The 15,060-nt window shown below is 39.7% G+C and overlaps 1 protein-coding gene across 1 annotated transcript in view; it reads right to left on the minus strand.

Annotated features, from left to right (window-relative positions):
* CDC25C (cell division cycle 25C) overlaps positions 1-15,060 on the minus strand; it is a 34,834-nt gene that overhangs the window by 12,426 nt on the left and 7,348 nt on the right. Inside the window, exon 6 of the mRNA XM_052643947.1 lies at positions 13,396-13,554. Within this exon, the coding sequence (XP_052499907.1) occupies positions 13,396-13,554 (159 nt within the window). The remainder of the gene's footprint in view (positions 1-13,395; positions 13,555-15,060) is intronic.

Raw genomic sequence — 15,060 nt, forward strand, 5'->3', positions numbered from 1 at the left:
TGTGAGCTACAGTCCATAGTGTCGCAAAGAGTCAGACATGACTGAGCGACTTCACTTTCATTTTTAGAAAGCTCAAAAACCTGAAGCAATACTGGACTTCCCTGGTTGTCCAGTGGTTAAGAATCTGCCTGCCAGTGCAGTGGATGCAGGCTTGATCTCATAAACCTGCACATCTTGGGGAAGATTTCACATGCCATAGAGCAGCTAAGTCCATGTACCACAACTACTGAAGTCCAAGAACCCTAGAGCCTGTACTCTACAACACAAGCCACCACAAGGAGAAGCCCACACAGTACAATGAAGACCTAGCACCACCAAAAATAAATAAATATTAAGAAAAAGAAAACTGAAGTAATACTATAAACCAACTAGATATAAAGGACAACTATAGAATACTGTACCCAACAACAGTATTCTCAAATACACATTCTACTCAAATAAACATGGAACAGCCTCCAGGATAGACTATATACTAGGATATTGATAAAAGAACTCAATAAATTCTAAGAATTGAAGTGATACAAAGTATGCTCTTTGAACACAATAGAAAATTAGAAATTTATAACAGAAAAAAATCTGGAAAATTCACAAATGTAGAAATTAACACACTCCTAAATAACCAATGGGTCAACAATGATCATGAAAGAAATCAGAAAATATTTTGAGATGAACAAGAATGAAGATATAACATACAAAAACTTGGGTAAAAATTCAGCTAAACCAGTGATTAGATGAAATTTATAGCTCTAAGTACCTATTAAAAAAGAAGAAAGAATTCAAGTCAATGACCTAGAAATAACTAAATCCAAGCAGGAGGAAGGAAATAATGGATTAGAGCAAAATTAGAGAATAGAAGTAGAGAATAGAAAAACAATAGAGAGGGGCTTTCCTGGTGGTCCAGTGATGAAGAATCCACTTTCCAATGCAGGGGATGCAGGTTCAATCCCTGGTTGGGAAACTAAGATCCTGCAAGCCATATGGCATGGCCAAAAAATACAATACAATAACTTAAAAAAAAAAAAAATTCTCAAAGAAAAACTCAGGTCCAGACACCTTCACAGGTGAATTCTGCCTAACATTTTAAAAAATGAAAACCAATCCTATACAAACTCTTTCAGAAAACTGAAAAAGAGAGAATTCTTTCCAATTGATGACATTTCACTGATACCAATACCAAAGACATTATAAGGAAAACAAAACAATGAAGATCAATATTGCTCACAAACATGGATGTTAAAATTCTCAACAAAATTTTAGTAAATTAAATCCAACAATACATAAAAAGAATAATATATCATTAATGATTAATCAAAGGAATGCAAGGTTGTTTTAACAAAGATCAATAAATGTAATTCACAGTATTAGTAGGTTAGAAAAAGAACTCATATGATCATCTCAGTAGATACACAGGAAGCACATGACAAAATCTAGTACTTGTTCCTGCTAAAATATCTCAGTGAACTAGGGAAAAGAAGGAAACTTCCTCATCTGGTAAGGGACATCTTGAGAAACTTACAGCTAACATTATACTCAATAGAGAAAGTCAGGATGCTTTTCCTGTAAGATCAGGTACAGGCAAGGGGTTCTCAATAATTACAATTGTAAAGGAATCCTGATACAAAAAAAAAAAAAATTGATAACTATCAATCTAAGAGAAAGAGGAAAATAGATAATATAGGAGAGAGGAAGAGAGAGAAGTACTGTAGGAGCAAACAAGAAGAGATGCTTCCATCTGACTCAGAGGTTTTGCAAAGTTTTTACAACAGACCATAAGGCCCTATATGATCTGTCCAGGTACCTGCCTTCTGCCCTTATCTACCACTCTGCATGTGCTCACTGCTCCAGCTTTCTTGCTCTTCCATGAATATGCCAGGCATTCTGCCACCTCAGAGGCACTCACTTTCTTTTCCTTCAGCCTGGAAGAACTCATTCCTCCTGATAGCTGCTGCTTGGCTCCATTGCTGCTTCAGAAGTCTGGTCATTCTCAGAGAGATATTCTCTAACCTATGCAACCTACCAAAAAGATCAACTCCCAGACTTCCCTGGTGGTGCAGCGGTCAAGACTCCATGCTTCCACTGCAAGGGGCACAGGTTCAACTCTTAGTTAAGAAAGTTCCACATGCCATGCAGTGCAGCCAAATATATATATATATATATAAACTCCCATTCTACCACATTGTAATCCAAGCACTCTCCATTCTTCTTACTCCACTTTTTTTTTTTACCATAGTATTTTTACTACCAGCCAATTATAAATATATTTGGGATTTGTCTATTACCTCTTGACTAGAATGTAAGCTCCACAAGAGCAGGGACTTCTGCTATGTTCACTACTGTAACCCCAGGATCATTGAATGAACGAATGCAAAGGGTGCAGTGTAAATGGGTGAAAGGGCTGAGTTTAGATCTGAGCAAGGACATTTTGTTTCATGTAACTAGAGGAAAGGCAGATCATATGAATACCATAGAAGATGGGTTGCTATATTTGGTGAGAAAAGGTAGTTTTCTACTGCTTGCTTCTGTTTTTCTTTGAAACCAGACACTTCAAACTTCATATATCTAGAGTCATCCTTGACCCATCCTTCCTTCATAGCCTATATCCAACCCACCAGGTCCTGTTAATTCTATATCCAAAGTGTATTTGGAATTCATCCACTTCTCTCTGTCCCACAGCCACCACCTTAGTTCAGGCTACCAACAATCTCCCTGGGATTGTTGCAATTGCTTCCTACTCTTACCTACTTCCAACTCCTTCCTCTCCCCTCCCCCAACTCTTATCCATTTCCTCTTCCAGCAACAAGTGTGGTCTTTATAAATCAGATTATACTAGTGCCTTGCTTAAAACCCTTCAATAACTTCCCACTTTATTTATTTAGAATAAAATTGAAAAACTTGCCATAGCCTAGAGGCTCTGCACTTTTTGTCTCCTACCTACCTCTCCTTTCCTACCTAGGGAAATTTTTCCCTCACTCACACTGGTTTCTCAGCTCCTTGAACACACCAGGATCTTTTCACCTTGGGACTCTGGCAGTTAACAATATTCCCTTGTCATGGAACAATCTAGTTATGTATGGTACCTTATCAACTCCTGTCACGTACAGTTCCTTATCAGTTCAGTTCAGTCACTCAGTCGTGTCTGAACTTGCAACTCAATGAACTGCGGCATACCAGGCATCCCTGTCCATCACTAACTCCTAGAACTTGCTCAAACTTATGTCCATCGAGTTGGTGATGCCATCCAACCATCTCATCCTCTGTCATCCCCTTCTCCTCCTGCTTTCAATCTTTCCCAGCATCAAGGTATTTTCCAATGAGTCAGTTCTTCACATCAGGTGGCCAAAGTATTGGAGCTTCAGCGTCAGCATCAGTCCTTCCAATGAATATTCAGGACTGACTTCCTTTAGGATTGACTGGTTTGATCTCCTTGCTGTCCAAGGGACTCTCAAGGGTCTTCTCCAGTTCAAAAGCATCCATTCTTCAGTGCTCAGCTTTCTTTATGGTCCAACTCTCACACCTATACATGACTACTGGTAAAAACCATAGCTTTGACTAGACAGATCTTTATTGGCAAAGTAATGTCTCTGTTTTTTAATATGCTGTCTTGGTTGGTCATAGCCTTTCTTCCAAGGACCAAGTGTCTTTTAATTTCATGACTGTAGTCACCATCTGCTGTGATTTGGGAGCCCAAGAAAATAAAGTCTCTCACTGTTTCCCCATCTATTTGCCATGAAGTGATGGGACTGGAGGCCATGATCTTCATTTTTTGAATGTTGAGTTTTAAGCCAGCTTTTTCACTCTCCCCTTTCACTTTCATCAAGAGGCTCTTTAATTCCTCTTCGCTTTCTGCATTAGGGTGGTGTCATCTGCATATCTGAGGTTATTGATATTTCTCCCCCAATCTTGATTCCAGCTTGTGCTTCATCCAGTCTGGCATTTCACATGATGTACTCTGCATATAAGTTAAATAAGCAGAATAACAACATACAGCCTTGATGTACTCCTTTTCCTATTTGGAACCAGTCTGTTGTTCCATATCCAGTTCTAACTATTGCTTCTTGACCTGAATAGAGATTTCTCAGGAGGCAGGTAAGGTGGTTTGGTATTCCCATCTCTTTAAGAATTTTCCACAGTTTATTGTGATCCACACAGTCAAAAGCTTTCTCATAGTCAATGAAGCAGATGTTTTTCTGGAATTCTCTTGCTTTTTCTGTGATCCAATGGATGTTGGCCATTGGATCTCTGGTTCCTCTTCCTTTTTCTAAATCTATCTTGAACATCTTAAAGTTCTTGGTTCATGTACTGTTGAAGCCTAGCTTGGAGAATTTTGAACATTACTTTGCTAGTGTGTGAGATGAGTACAATTGTGCAGTAGTTTGAACATTCTTTGGCATTGCTTCTCTTTGGGATTGGAAGGAGTCGATAGTTCCTTATCAACTCATCCTAATTGATTCAGGACTTTCTCACTTTTAGAATGAAAGTCCCATGTCCTGAGAACTTCCTCAGTTTCAGGGAAACTGGGACAGTTCATGAATCTGTTCTCAACTAAGTATCTCCTGTTTGAGGAGGCCTTTCCTAAGGCCTTTCCATTTAAAGGAGGTAATAGCGTCTTCTGTCAAGACGCTATATTGGTCCTCATTTTGTTTCCTACATTACACTTAGACAATTTGCAATAGTTAAATTATTTTGTCTCTATCACAGTCATTTGCAATTTGGCTACTAACCATCCTATTTTAGTAAAATCTCAAATTAGACAGAACGCAGCCTTGCCTCCTGATAAGAAGACAAAAGGGGACAGATAATCCCTTTTCCGTTCTCTTATAGTCAACTTCATATTCTTGACTGGATTTTGAACCTTGAGGAACAATACAAAAGCACCACATTGGTTAAGATGTTTTTATGCTGCATCACAATGGACAATATACTGGGTGGCAGCAATGTCCCTGATCAAGAGTCCAGCAGCAAGGTGGGTTATGTTCTGTGGCAGGGGGCCAGTAATAGTGGCACTTAGCATTTAGCCAGCAAGTGGTGGCATCCAGAGCACAACGTTCCTATAGTAGCACTTTGGCTGGGCCTCATCTTATTTTCCAAACTTCCTGGTAATTTTCCAAGTTCCTCAATATCTTCCGGAAAAATCTTTTTTCTGCCTGAGGTACTAGAATATATTTCTGTTATTTGCAACCAAGAACTCGACCTAAGTTCATCTAGTAAGTTGATGAACATGTTTTTTGGTTTTGGGTTTTCGTGTCTTTATGTCAGGAATATAAACCCCAAGAGGGCATAAACCTAGTCTGTTTTGTTCACTATTGTATCACAGTGCCTGACCCTTAACAAGTGTCAACAGGGTTTTTTTTAAAGAAATGAATCAAAAATCACAAAGGTTATACCAATGTCCTTGCTTTATAAGGTATCCCATTCCATTTAGCATCAAAGAGATAAACCAGTAACAGAAAATCCCTACACTTTTTCTAACCTAAAATCTACTGCAATGCACAGTCTTAAACAGTAGGCTCTCAATAAAAAATTACTTTATAAGAGTAATAATCCAAGAAAACAAGCCAATAAAGAGATTTAATATTTATTAAAGATCAACAAAATAAATACCTAACAGCCACATGTTATTCTTCCATGTAAACAAACAAAATTTCAGAGTGTTTATTGGGGTGAGTCTATTTTAAATTCACTGTCATATAATGTTTATATCATACAATTCAAAATGAACAGTGTTTCTAAGACTGTGAAAGATCATCAATCAGCAAAGCAGGATTCAATTTTGTCCACTGTTATTGTACTTATAATTTCACAAAAGCAGTTTAAACACTTCAGAAAAATTTAAAACAATAAAGTTGAAAACAAAAGAAATTTCTTTTTAATCAACATTAAATTCAACTTTATTATGTTAATAACTATTGAGACTTGTCTGTATTAATGCCAACATTTTACAAATATGAAGACTAACTTGTATTTCAAGAGCAACACTAAGGTTCATTTCACAATGGGCTTTTTTGTTTTTTTTCCAAAAGGCCTAGTAGCATTTTCCCCATGCTAACTATCCTTAACTTGCTTTTTCCACAGATCTACTCTCCATAATCAGCAAGTCCTCAAAAATGTTTAATTTAGGAAGGTCACTGTCAATTCTCCCAATACCTAGTCTGCCCCTTTTGGATTGTTATCTTGGTTCTGTTGTTTTCCCATAAACCAAGGAAATTGAAAGAAAACAGGATTTAATTTAGTGGAGGGGGTTCAGAATGGGGGGACATATGTGCATCCATGGCTGATCCATGTCAACGTAAGGTAAAAACCATAATACTGTAAAGTAATTATCTTCCAACTAAAATTAATTAATTTTTAAAAAATAAAAAATACATTTTTAAACTTCAATTTATACTGCAGTGGCTCGCAGACTTAAGTGTGTATCAAAATCACCTGGAGGAACTATTGAACTAGATTGTTGGGCCCCACTCACAAAGATTCTGATTCAGATCTGGGGTCAGTTCAGTTCAGTTTCTCACTCATATCCAGCTCTTTGTGATCCCATGGACCGCAGCATGCCAGGCTTCCCTGTCCATCAATTCCCAGAGCTTGCTCAAACTCATGTCCATCCAGTCAATGATGTCATCCAACCACCTCATCCTGTGTCTTCCCCTTCTCTTGCCTTCAATCTTTCCCAGCATCAAGGTCTTTTCCAATGAGTCAGTTCTTTACATCAGGTGGCCAAGTAATGGAGCTTCAGCTTCAGCATCAGCCCTTACAATAAATATTCAGGACTGATTTCCTTTAGGATTGACTGGTTTGATCTCCTTGAAATTCAAAGGACTCTGAAGAGTCTTCTCAAACACCACAGTTCAAAAACATCAATTCTTTGGCGCTCAGCTTTCTTTATGATCCAACTCTCACATCCATCCAGGACTACTGGAAAAACCATAGCTTTGACTAGACTGATCTTTGTCAGCAAAGTAACGTCTCTGCTTTTTAATATGCCATCTAGGTTTGTCACAGCTTTTCTTCCAAGGAGCAAGTGTCTTTTAATTTCACGGCTGCAGCCACCATCTGCAGTGATTTTGGAGCCCAAGAAACTAAATTCTCACTGTTTCCACTGTTTCTCCATCTATTTGCCATGAAGTGATGGGACTGGATGCCAGCTTCTGCTTCATCCAGCCTAGTTATTTCACACGATGTACTCTGCACCTAAGTTAAATAAGCAGGGTGACAATATACAGCCTTGATGTACTCCTTTCTCAATCCGGAAGCAGTCTGTTGTTTCATGTCCAGTTCTAACTGCTGCTTCTTGACCTGCATACAGATTTCTCAGGAGGTGGGTAAGGTGGTCAGTGGTCTGGTATTCCCATCTCTTGAAGAATTTTCCAGTTTGTTGCTATCCACACAGTTGATAAGGCTTTATCATAGTCAATGAAGCAGAAGTAGCTATTTTTCAGGAATTGTCTTGCTTTTTCTATGATCCAATGGATGTTGGCCATTTGATCTATGGTTTATCTGCCTCTTCTAAACCCAGCTTGAACATCTGGAAGTTCTCGGTTCACGTACTGCTGAAGCCTAGTTTGGAGAATTTTGAGCATTACTTTCTTAGCCTGTGAGATGAGTGCAACTGTGCACTAGTTTGAACATTCTTTGGGACGGGAATGAAAACTGACCTTTTCCAGTCCTGTGGCTACTGCTGTGCTTTCCAAATTTGCTGGCACATTGAGTGCAGCACTTTCACAGTATCATCTTTTAGGATCTGGGGTGGGGCCCATGTATTTGTTTGGCTAAGAAGTTCCTACCTGATACTTAGGCTCCTGCTCCAGGGACCATACTTTATAGGGAGTTCTAGATCTGTGCTCTTCATTATAGAAACATAAACCACACATGGCTATTTGAATGAATTAAAACTAAGAAAAAAAATTCAGTTCCTCAGTGGCACTCAGTTCAGTTCAGTCGCTCAGTCGTGTCTGACTCTTTGCGACCCCATGAACTGCAGCACGCCAGGCCTCCCAGTCCATCACCAACTCCCAGTGGCACTACCCACATTTTAAGTTCTCAATGCCTCATGTGGCTAGTAGCTAGTGGATACTGTATCAAATATTAAATATTTCCATCATCTCTGAAAGTTATACTGAACAGCATCACTTTAGATAATTGCTTAACCATCTTTCTTAACACTTTAGCTCATTCAGACTCTGTATATTCAGCTTACCAAGCCTGCTGAACAAGCAACGATCATTTTTCTAAGTCCCTAGTAGTAAGATTTCTTTTTTTTTCCTTTCCAGGTGCAAATTATTTTTTTTTTCCAGCCATGCCACAAGGATTCTGGGATCTTATTTTCCCTACCAGGTATTTAACACTGCCCTTGGCAGTGAGAACATAGAGTCCTAACCATTAGACTGCCAGGGAATTCCCCTTTGTATGATTTTTACCTCCCAGGTATCTTCAGCAGGAGACACCATAGTTCAGTTCAGTTCAGTCGCTCAGTCGTGTCCGACTCTTTGCAACCCCATGAATTGCAGCATGCCAGGCCTCCCTGTCCATCACCAACTCCTGGAGTCTACCCAAACTCATGTCCATTGACTCGGTGGTGCCATCCAACCATCTCATCCTCTGTCGTCCCCTTCTCCTCCAGCCCTCAATCTTTCCCAGCATCAGGGTCTTTTCAAATAAGTCAGTTCTTCACATCAGGTGGCAAAAGTATTGGAGTTTCAGCTTCAATATCAGTCCTTTCAATGAACACCCAAGACTGATCTCCTTTAGAATGGGCTGGTTTGATCTCCGTGCAGTCCAAAGGACTCTCAAGAGTCTTTTCCAATGCCACACTTCAAATGCATCAATTCTTCGGCACTCAGCTTTCTTTATAGTCCAACTCTCACATCCAGACATGACTACTGGAAAACGATAGCCTTGACTAGATGGACCTTTGTTGACAAAGTAAGGTCTCTGCTTTTCAACGTGCTGTCTAGGTTGGTCATAACTTTCCTTCCAAAGAGTAAACGTCTTTTAATTTCATGACTGTAGTCACCATCTGCTGTGATTTTGGAGCCCAAGAAAATAAAGTCTCTCACTGTTTCCACTGTTTCCCCATCTATTTCCCATGAAGTGATGAGATCGGATGCCATCTTAGTTTTCTGAATGTTGAGCTTTAAGCCAACTTTTTCACTCTCCTCTTTCACTTTCATCAAGAGGCTCTTTAGTTCCTCTTCACTTTCTGCCATAAGGGTGGTGTCATTTGCATATCTGAAGTTATTGATATTTCTCCCAGCAATCTTGATTCCAGCTTGTGCTTCTTCCAGCCCAGCATTTCTCATGATGTACTCTGCATATAAGTTAAATAAGCAGGGTGACAATATACAGCCTTGACGTACTCCTTTTCCTATTTGGAACCAGTCTGTTGTTCCATGTCCAGTTCTAACTGTTGCTTCCTGACCTGCATACAGGTTTCTCAAGAGGCAGGTCAGGTGGTCTGGTACTCCCATTTCTTTCAGAATTTTCCAGTTTATTGTGATCCACACAGTCAGAGGCTTTGGCATAGTCAATAAAGCAGAAATAGATGGTTTTCTGGAACTCTCTTACATTTTCAATGATCCAGCAGATGTTGGCAATTTGATCTCTGGTTCCTCTGCCTTTTCCAAAACCAGCTTGAACATCTGGAAGTTCACGGTTCATATATTGCTGAAGCCTGGCTTGGAGAATGTTGAGCATTACTTTACCAGCATGTGAGATGAGTGCAATTGTGTGGTAGTTTGAGCATTCTTTGGCATTGCCTTTCTTTGGGATTGGAATGAAAACTGTCCTTTTCCGGTCCTGTGGCCACTGCTGACTTTTCCAAATTTCCTGACATATTGACTGCAGCACTTTCACAGCATCATCTTTCAGGATTTGAAATAGCTCAACTGGAATTCCATCAGCTCCACTAGCTTTGTTCGTAGTGATGTTCCCTAAGGCCCACTTGACTTCACATTCCAGGATGTCTGGCTCTAGGTGAGTGATCAAACCATCGTGATTATCTGGGTCATGAACATCTTTTTTGTACAGTTCTTCTGTGTATTCTTGCCACCTCTTCTTAATATCCTCTGCTTCTGTTAGATCCATACCATTTCTGTCCTTTATTGAGTCCATCTTTGCATGAAATGTTCCCTTGGTATCTCTAATTTTCTTGAAGAGATCTCTAGTTTTTCCCATTCTATTGTTTTCCTCTATTTCTTTGCATTGATCACTGAAGAAGGCTTTCTTATCTCTCCTTGCTATTCTTTGGAACTCTGCATTCCGATGCTTGTATCTTTCCTTCTCTCTTTTGCTTTTTGCTTCTCTTCTTTTCACAGCTATTTGTAAGGCCTCCTCAGACAGCCATTTTGCCTTTTTGCATTTCTTTTTCTTGGGAATGGTCTTGATCCCTGTCTCCTGTACAATGTCACGAACCTCCATCCATAGTTCATCAGGCACTCTGTCTATCAGATCTAGTTCCTTAAATCTATTTCTCACTTCCACTGTATAATCATAAGGGACTTGATTTAGGTCATACCTGAATGGTCAAGTGGTTTTCCCTACTTTCTTCAATTTAAGTCTGAATTTGGCAATTAAGGAGTTCATGATCTGAGCCACAGTCAGCTCCTGGTGTTGTTTTTGCTGAGTGTATAGAGCTTCTCCATCTTTGGGTGCAAAGAATATAATCAATCTGATTTCAGTGTTGGTCAGCTGGTGATGTCCATGTGTAGTCTTCTCTTGCGTTGTTGGAAGAGGGTATTTGCTATGACCAGTGCATTCTCTTGGCAAAACTCTATTAGCCTTTGCCCTGCTTCATTCTATATTCCAAGGCCAAATTTGCCTGTGTTTTTTCACTTCCTACTTTTGCATTCCAGTCCCCTATAATGAAAAGGACATCTTTCTCGAGTGTTAGTTCTAAAAGGTCTTGTAGATCTACATAGAACCATTCAACTTCAGCTTCTTCAGCGTTATTGGTCGGGGCATAGACTTGGATTATCGTGATATCTAATGGTTTCCCTTGGAAACGAACAGAGATCATTCTGTTGTTTTTGAGATTGCATCCAAGTACTGCATTTCAGACTCTTTTGTTGACTATGATGGCTACTCCATTTCTTCTAAGGGATTCCTGCCCACAGAAGGTCTTGTAGGTCATCACAGAACCATTCAACTTCAGCTTCTTCAGCATTAGTGGTTGGGGCATAGACTTGGATGACTGTCATATTGAATGGTTTGCCTTGGAAATGAACAGAGATCATTCTGTCATTTTTGAGATTGCACCCAAGTACTGCATTTCAGACTTTTTTGTTGACTCTGAGGGCTACTCCATTTCTTCTAAGGGATTCTACCCACAGTAGTAGATATAATGGTCATCTGAATTAAATTCATCCATTCTGGTCCATTTTGGTTCATTGATCCCTAAAATGTCACGCTCGCCATCTCCTGTTTGACCCCTTACTTCCAATTTACGTTGATTCATGGATCTAACACTCTAGGTTCCTATGCATTATTGTTCTTTACAGCATTGGACTTTGCTTCCATCATCAGTCACATCTACAACTGGACGTTGTTTTCACTTTGGCTCCATCTCTTCATTCTTTCTGGAGTTTTTCTCCACTCTTCTCCAGTAGCATATTGGGCATCCACTGACCTGGGAAGTTCATCTTTCAGTGTCCTATCTTTTTTCTTTTTCATACTGATAACATGGTTCTCAAGGCAAGAATACTGAAGTGGTTTGCCATTCCCTTCTCCAGTGGTCCTTGTTTTGTCAGAACTCTCCAGCATGACCCGTCTGTCTTGGGTTGCCCTACACGGCAATGGCTCATAGTTTCATTGAGTTAGACAAGGCTGTGATCCATGTGATCAATTTGGTTAGTTTTCTGTGATTGTGGTTTTCATTCTTATGACCTCAGATGGATAAGGACAAGAGGCTTGTGGAAATTTACTGATGGGAGAGACTGACTGTGGGAGAATATGGGTCTTGTTCTGAAGGGTCGGGCTATGCTCAGTGCAGTTCAGTCGCGTTCGACTCTTTGTGACCCCATGGACTGTGGCTCACCAGGCTCCCCTGTCCATCATCAATTCCCAGAGCTTACTCAAATTCATGTCCATCGAGTCAGTGATGCCATCCCACCATCTCATCCTCTGTCTTCCATTTTTCCTCCCACCTTCAATCTTTTCTAGCATCAGGGTCTTTTCCAGTGAGTCAGTTCTTCACATCAGGTGGCCAAAGTATTGGAGTCTCAGCTTCAGTATCAGTCCTTCCAATGAATATTCAGGACTGATTTCCTTTAGAATTGACTGGTTTGATCTCCTTGCAGCCCAAGGGACTTTTAAGAGTTTTTTCCTACACCATCGTTCAAAAGCATCAATTCTTCAGTGCTCAGCTTCTTTATAAGGGCTATGCTCAGTAAATCTTTAATCCAATTTTCTGTTGATGGATGGGGCTGTGTTCCCTCCCTGTTGTTTGACCTGAGACCAAACTATTATAAGGGTAATGAAGATAATGGTGATCTCCTTCAAAAGGATTTATGCCTGCACTGTTGTATTCATTGCCCCTGACCATGCAGCAGGCCACTGTCGATCTACACCTCTGCCAGAGACTCCTGGACACTCACAGCAAGTCTGGCTCAGTCTCTTGTAGAGAAACTGCTCCTTTCTCCTGGGTCCTGGTACACACAAGGTTTTGTCTGTGCCCTCCAAGAGTCTGTTTCCACTCCTGTGGAAGTTCTGTAATCAAATCCCACTGGCCTCTAAAGTCAAATTTCCTGGAGGTTCTCAGTCCCTTTGCCAGATCCACAAGTTGGGAAATCTGTTGTGGGTCCTAGAACTTTCTTAACAGCCTACATGAAAAGATGGCGGAGTAGAAGGATGTATGCTCATCTTCTCCTGCAAGAACTCCAAAATTGCAACTCACTGCTGAACAACCATTGACAGGAGAATGTTGGATCCCACCTAAAAAAGCAAAACTCTGTACATATTTGTTTCAAAGAAAGGAAGTTGACTCAGAAAATCTAAATGCCTAAGAAAGCATCTTTGACATATTAGCATATTGCTAATAACAGGCTTGATATATTCCTCTTAGTGATATGGAGAGGATAAAAGACAAAAAGGTATACTCTAAAATATTTGAAACATCATCCTAAACATATTTCATCTATTACTATTATTCTGGAGCTATCTTTTACACCAGGTTACACTGATGGTGATTTACTCAAACTGCTAACAAACCTTCTCACCAGCAGTAATATTCCCATGATGACCTGACACTCTATCAGTCAGGTAACCCTTAGAGTATAGAGACCATATCTTCATCTCTTCAGACCTACCACATAGTCCAGTGGCTGCAACATATTAGAGACACAATTTTATTTATCCAAGAATGAAGGAACTTGAAAAACACAAAGATACCATCAGAGAGTATTTTACCTTGGTCTTTTCTTGATCTTCCAGTGAAAACTCCATCAATTCATCTGGTACCTCTTCTACCTGATATTCTGCTAGCTCTGGATTTTTATGTAATTTTGAAACTGTAGTAATGGGACTGCCCAGATGTTTCATTTCACTTTCCACCAAGTTTCCATTGTCCTACAAAGTATATTGACAATATTAAAAACTATCTAGGACTCTTCCCTTATAACAATATAAAAATATTAACTCAGAATGAATCAAAGACCTAAATGCAAGAGCCAAAACTATAAAACTCTTAGAAGAAAATAGGGTGAGGTAAGCTTTATGACATTGGATTTGGCAACTATTCCTTGAATATTATATAAAAGCACAAGCAACAAAAGAAAAATAGGATATACTGGACTTCATCAAAATTAAAAACCTTTGTGCATCAAAGATTATTAAGAAACTGAAAAGGTAACCTATAGGAGAAAATTTTTGCAAATCACATAACTGATAAGAGATTAATATTCAAGATACATAAAGAACTTCCAAAACTCAACAAAAACAATAGCAACAATAACAACAGGAACAAATAGGACTTGAACAGACATTTATTGAAAGAAGATATACAAATGACCAACTACCATATGAAAAGATGCACAACATAACTAGTCATAACGTGAACTTCCTGATGTTCAAGCTGGTTTTAGAAAAGGCAGAGGAACCAGAGATCAAATTGCCAACATCTGCTGGATCATGGAAAAAGCAAGAGAGTTCCAAAAAAAACATCTATTTCTGCTTTATTGTCTATGCCAAAGCCTTTGACTGTGTGGATCACAACAAACTGTGGAAAATTCTGAAAGATATGGGAATACCAGACCACCTGACCTGTCTCTTGAGAAATCTGTATGCAGATCAGGAAGCAACACTTAGAACTGGACATGGAACAACAGACTGGTTCCAAATAGGAAAAGGAGTACGTCAAGGCTGTATATTGTCACCTTGCTTATTTAACTTATATGCAGAGTACATCATGAGAAATGCTGGGCTGGAAGAAGCACAAGCTGGAATCAAGATTGGGGGAGAAATATCAATAACCTTAGATATGCAAATGACACCACCCTTATGGCAGAAAGTGAAGAAGATCTAAAAAGCCTCTTGATGAAAGTGAAAGAGGAGAGTGAAAAAGTTGGCTTAAAGCTCAACATTCAGAAAACGAAGATCATGGCATCTGGTCCCATCCCTTCATGGGAAATAGATGGGGAGACAGTGGAAACAGTGTCAGACTTTATTTTTGGGGGCTCCAAAATCACTGCAGATGGTGACTGCAGCCATGAAATTAAAAGACACTTACTCCTTGGAAGAAAAGTTATGACCAACCTAGATAGCATATTCAAAAGCAGAGACATTACTTTGCCGGGTCCATCTAGTCAAGGCTATGGTTTTTCCTGTAGTCATGTATGGATGTGAGAGTTGGACTGTGAAGAAGGCTGAGCGCCGAAGAATTGATGCTTTTGAACTGTGGTGTTGGAGAAGACTCTTGAGACTCCCTTGGACTGCAAGGAGATCCAACCAGTCATTCTGAAGGAGATCAGCCCTGGGATTTCTTTGGAAGGAATGATGCTAAAGCTGAAACTCCAGTACTTTGGCCACCTCATGCGAAGAGTTGATTCATTGCAAAAGACTCTGATGCTGGGAGGG

This window comes from Budorcas taxicolor, chromosome 7, assembly GCF_023091745.1.
Source record: "Budorcas taxicolor isolate Tak-1 chromosome 7, Takin1.1, whole genome shotgun sequence".
NCBI classification, from domain to species: domain Eukaryota; kingdom Metazoa; phylum Chordata; class Mammalia; order Artiodactyla; family Bovidae; genus Budorcas; species Budorcas taxicolor.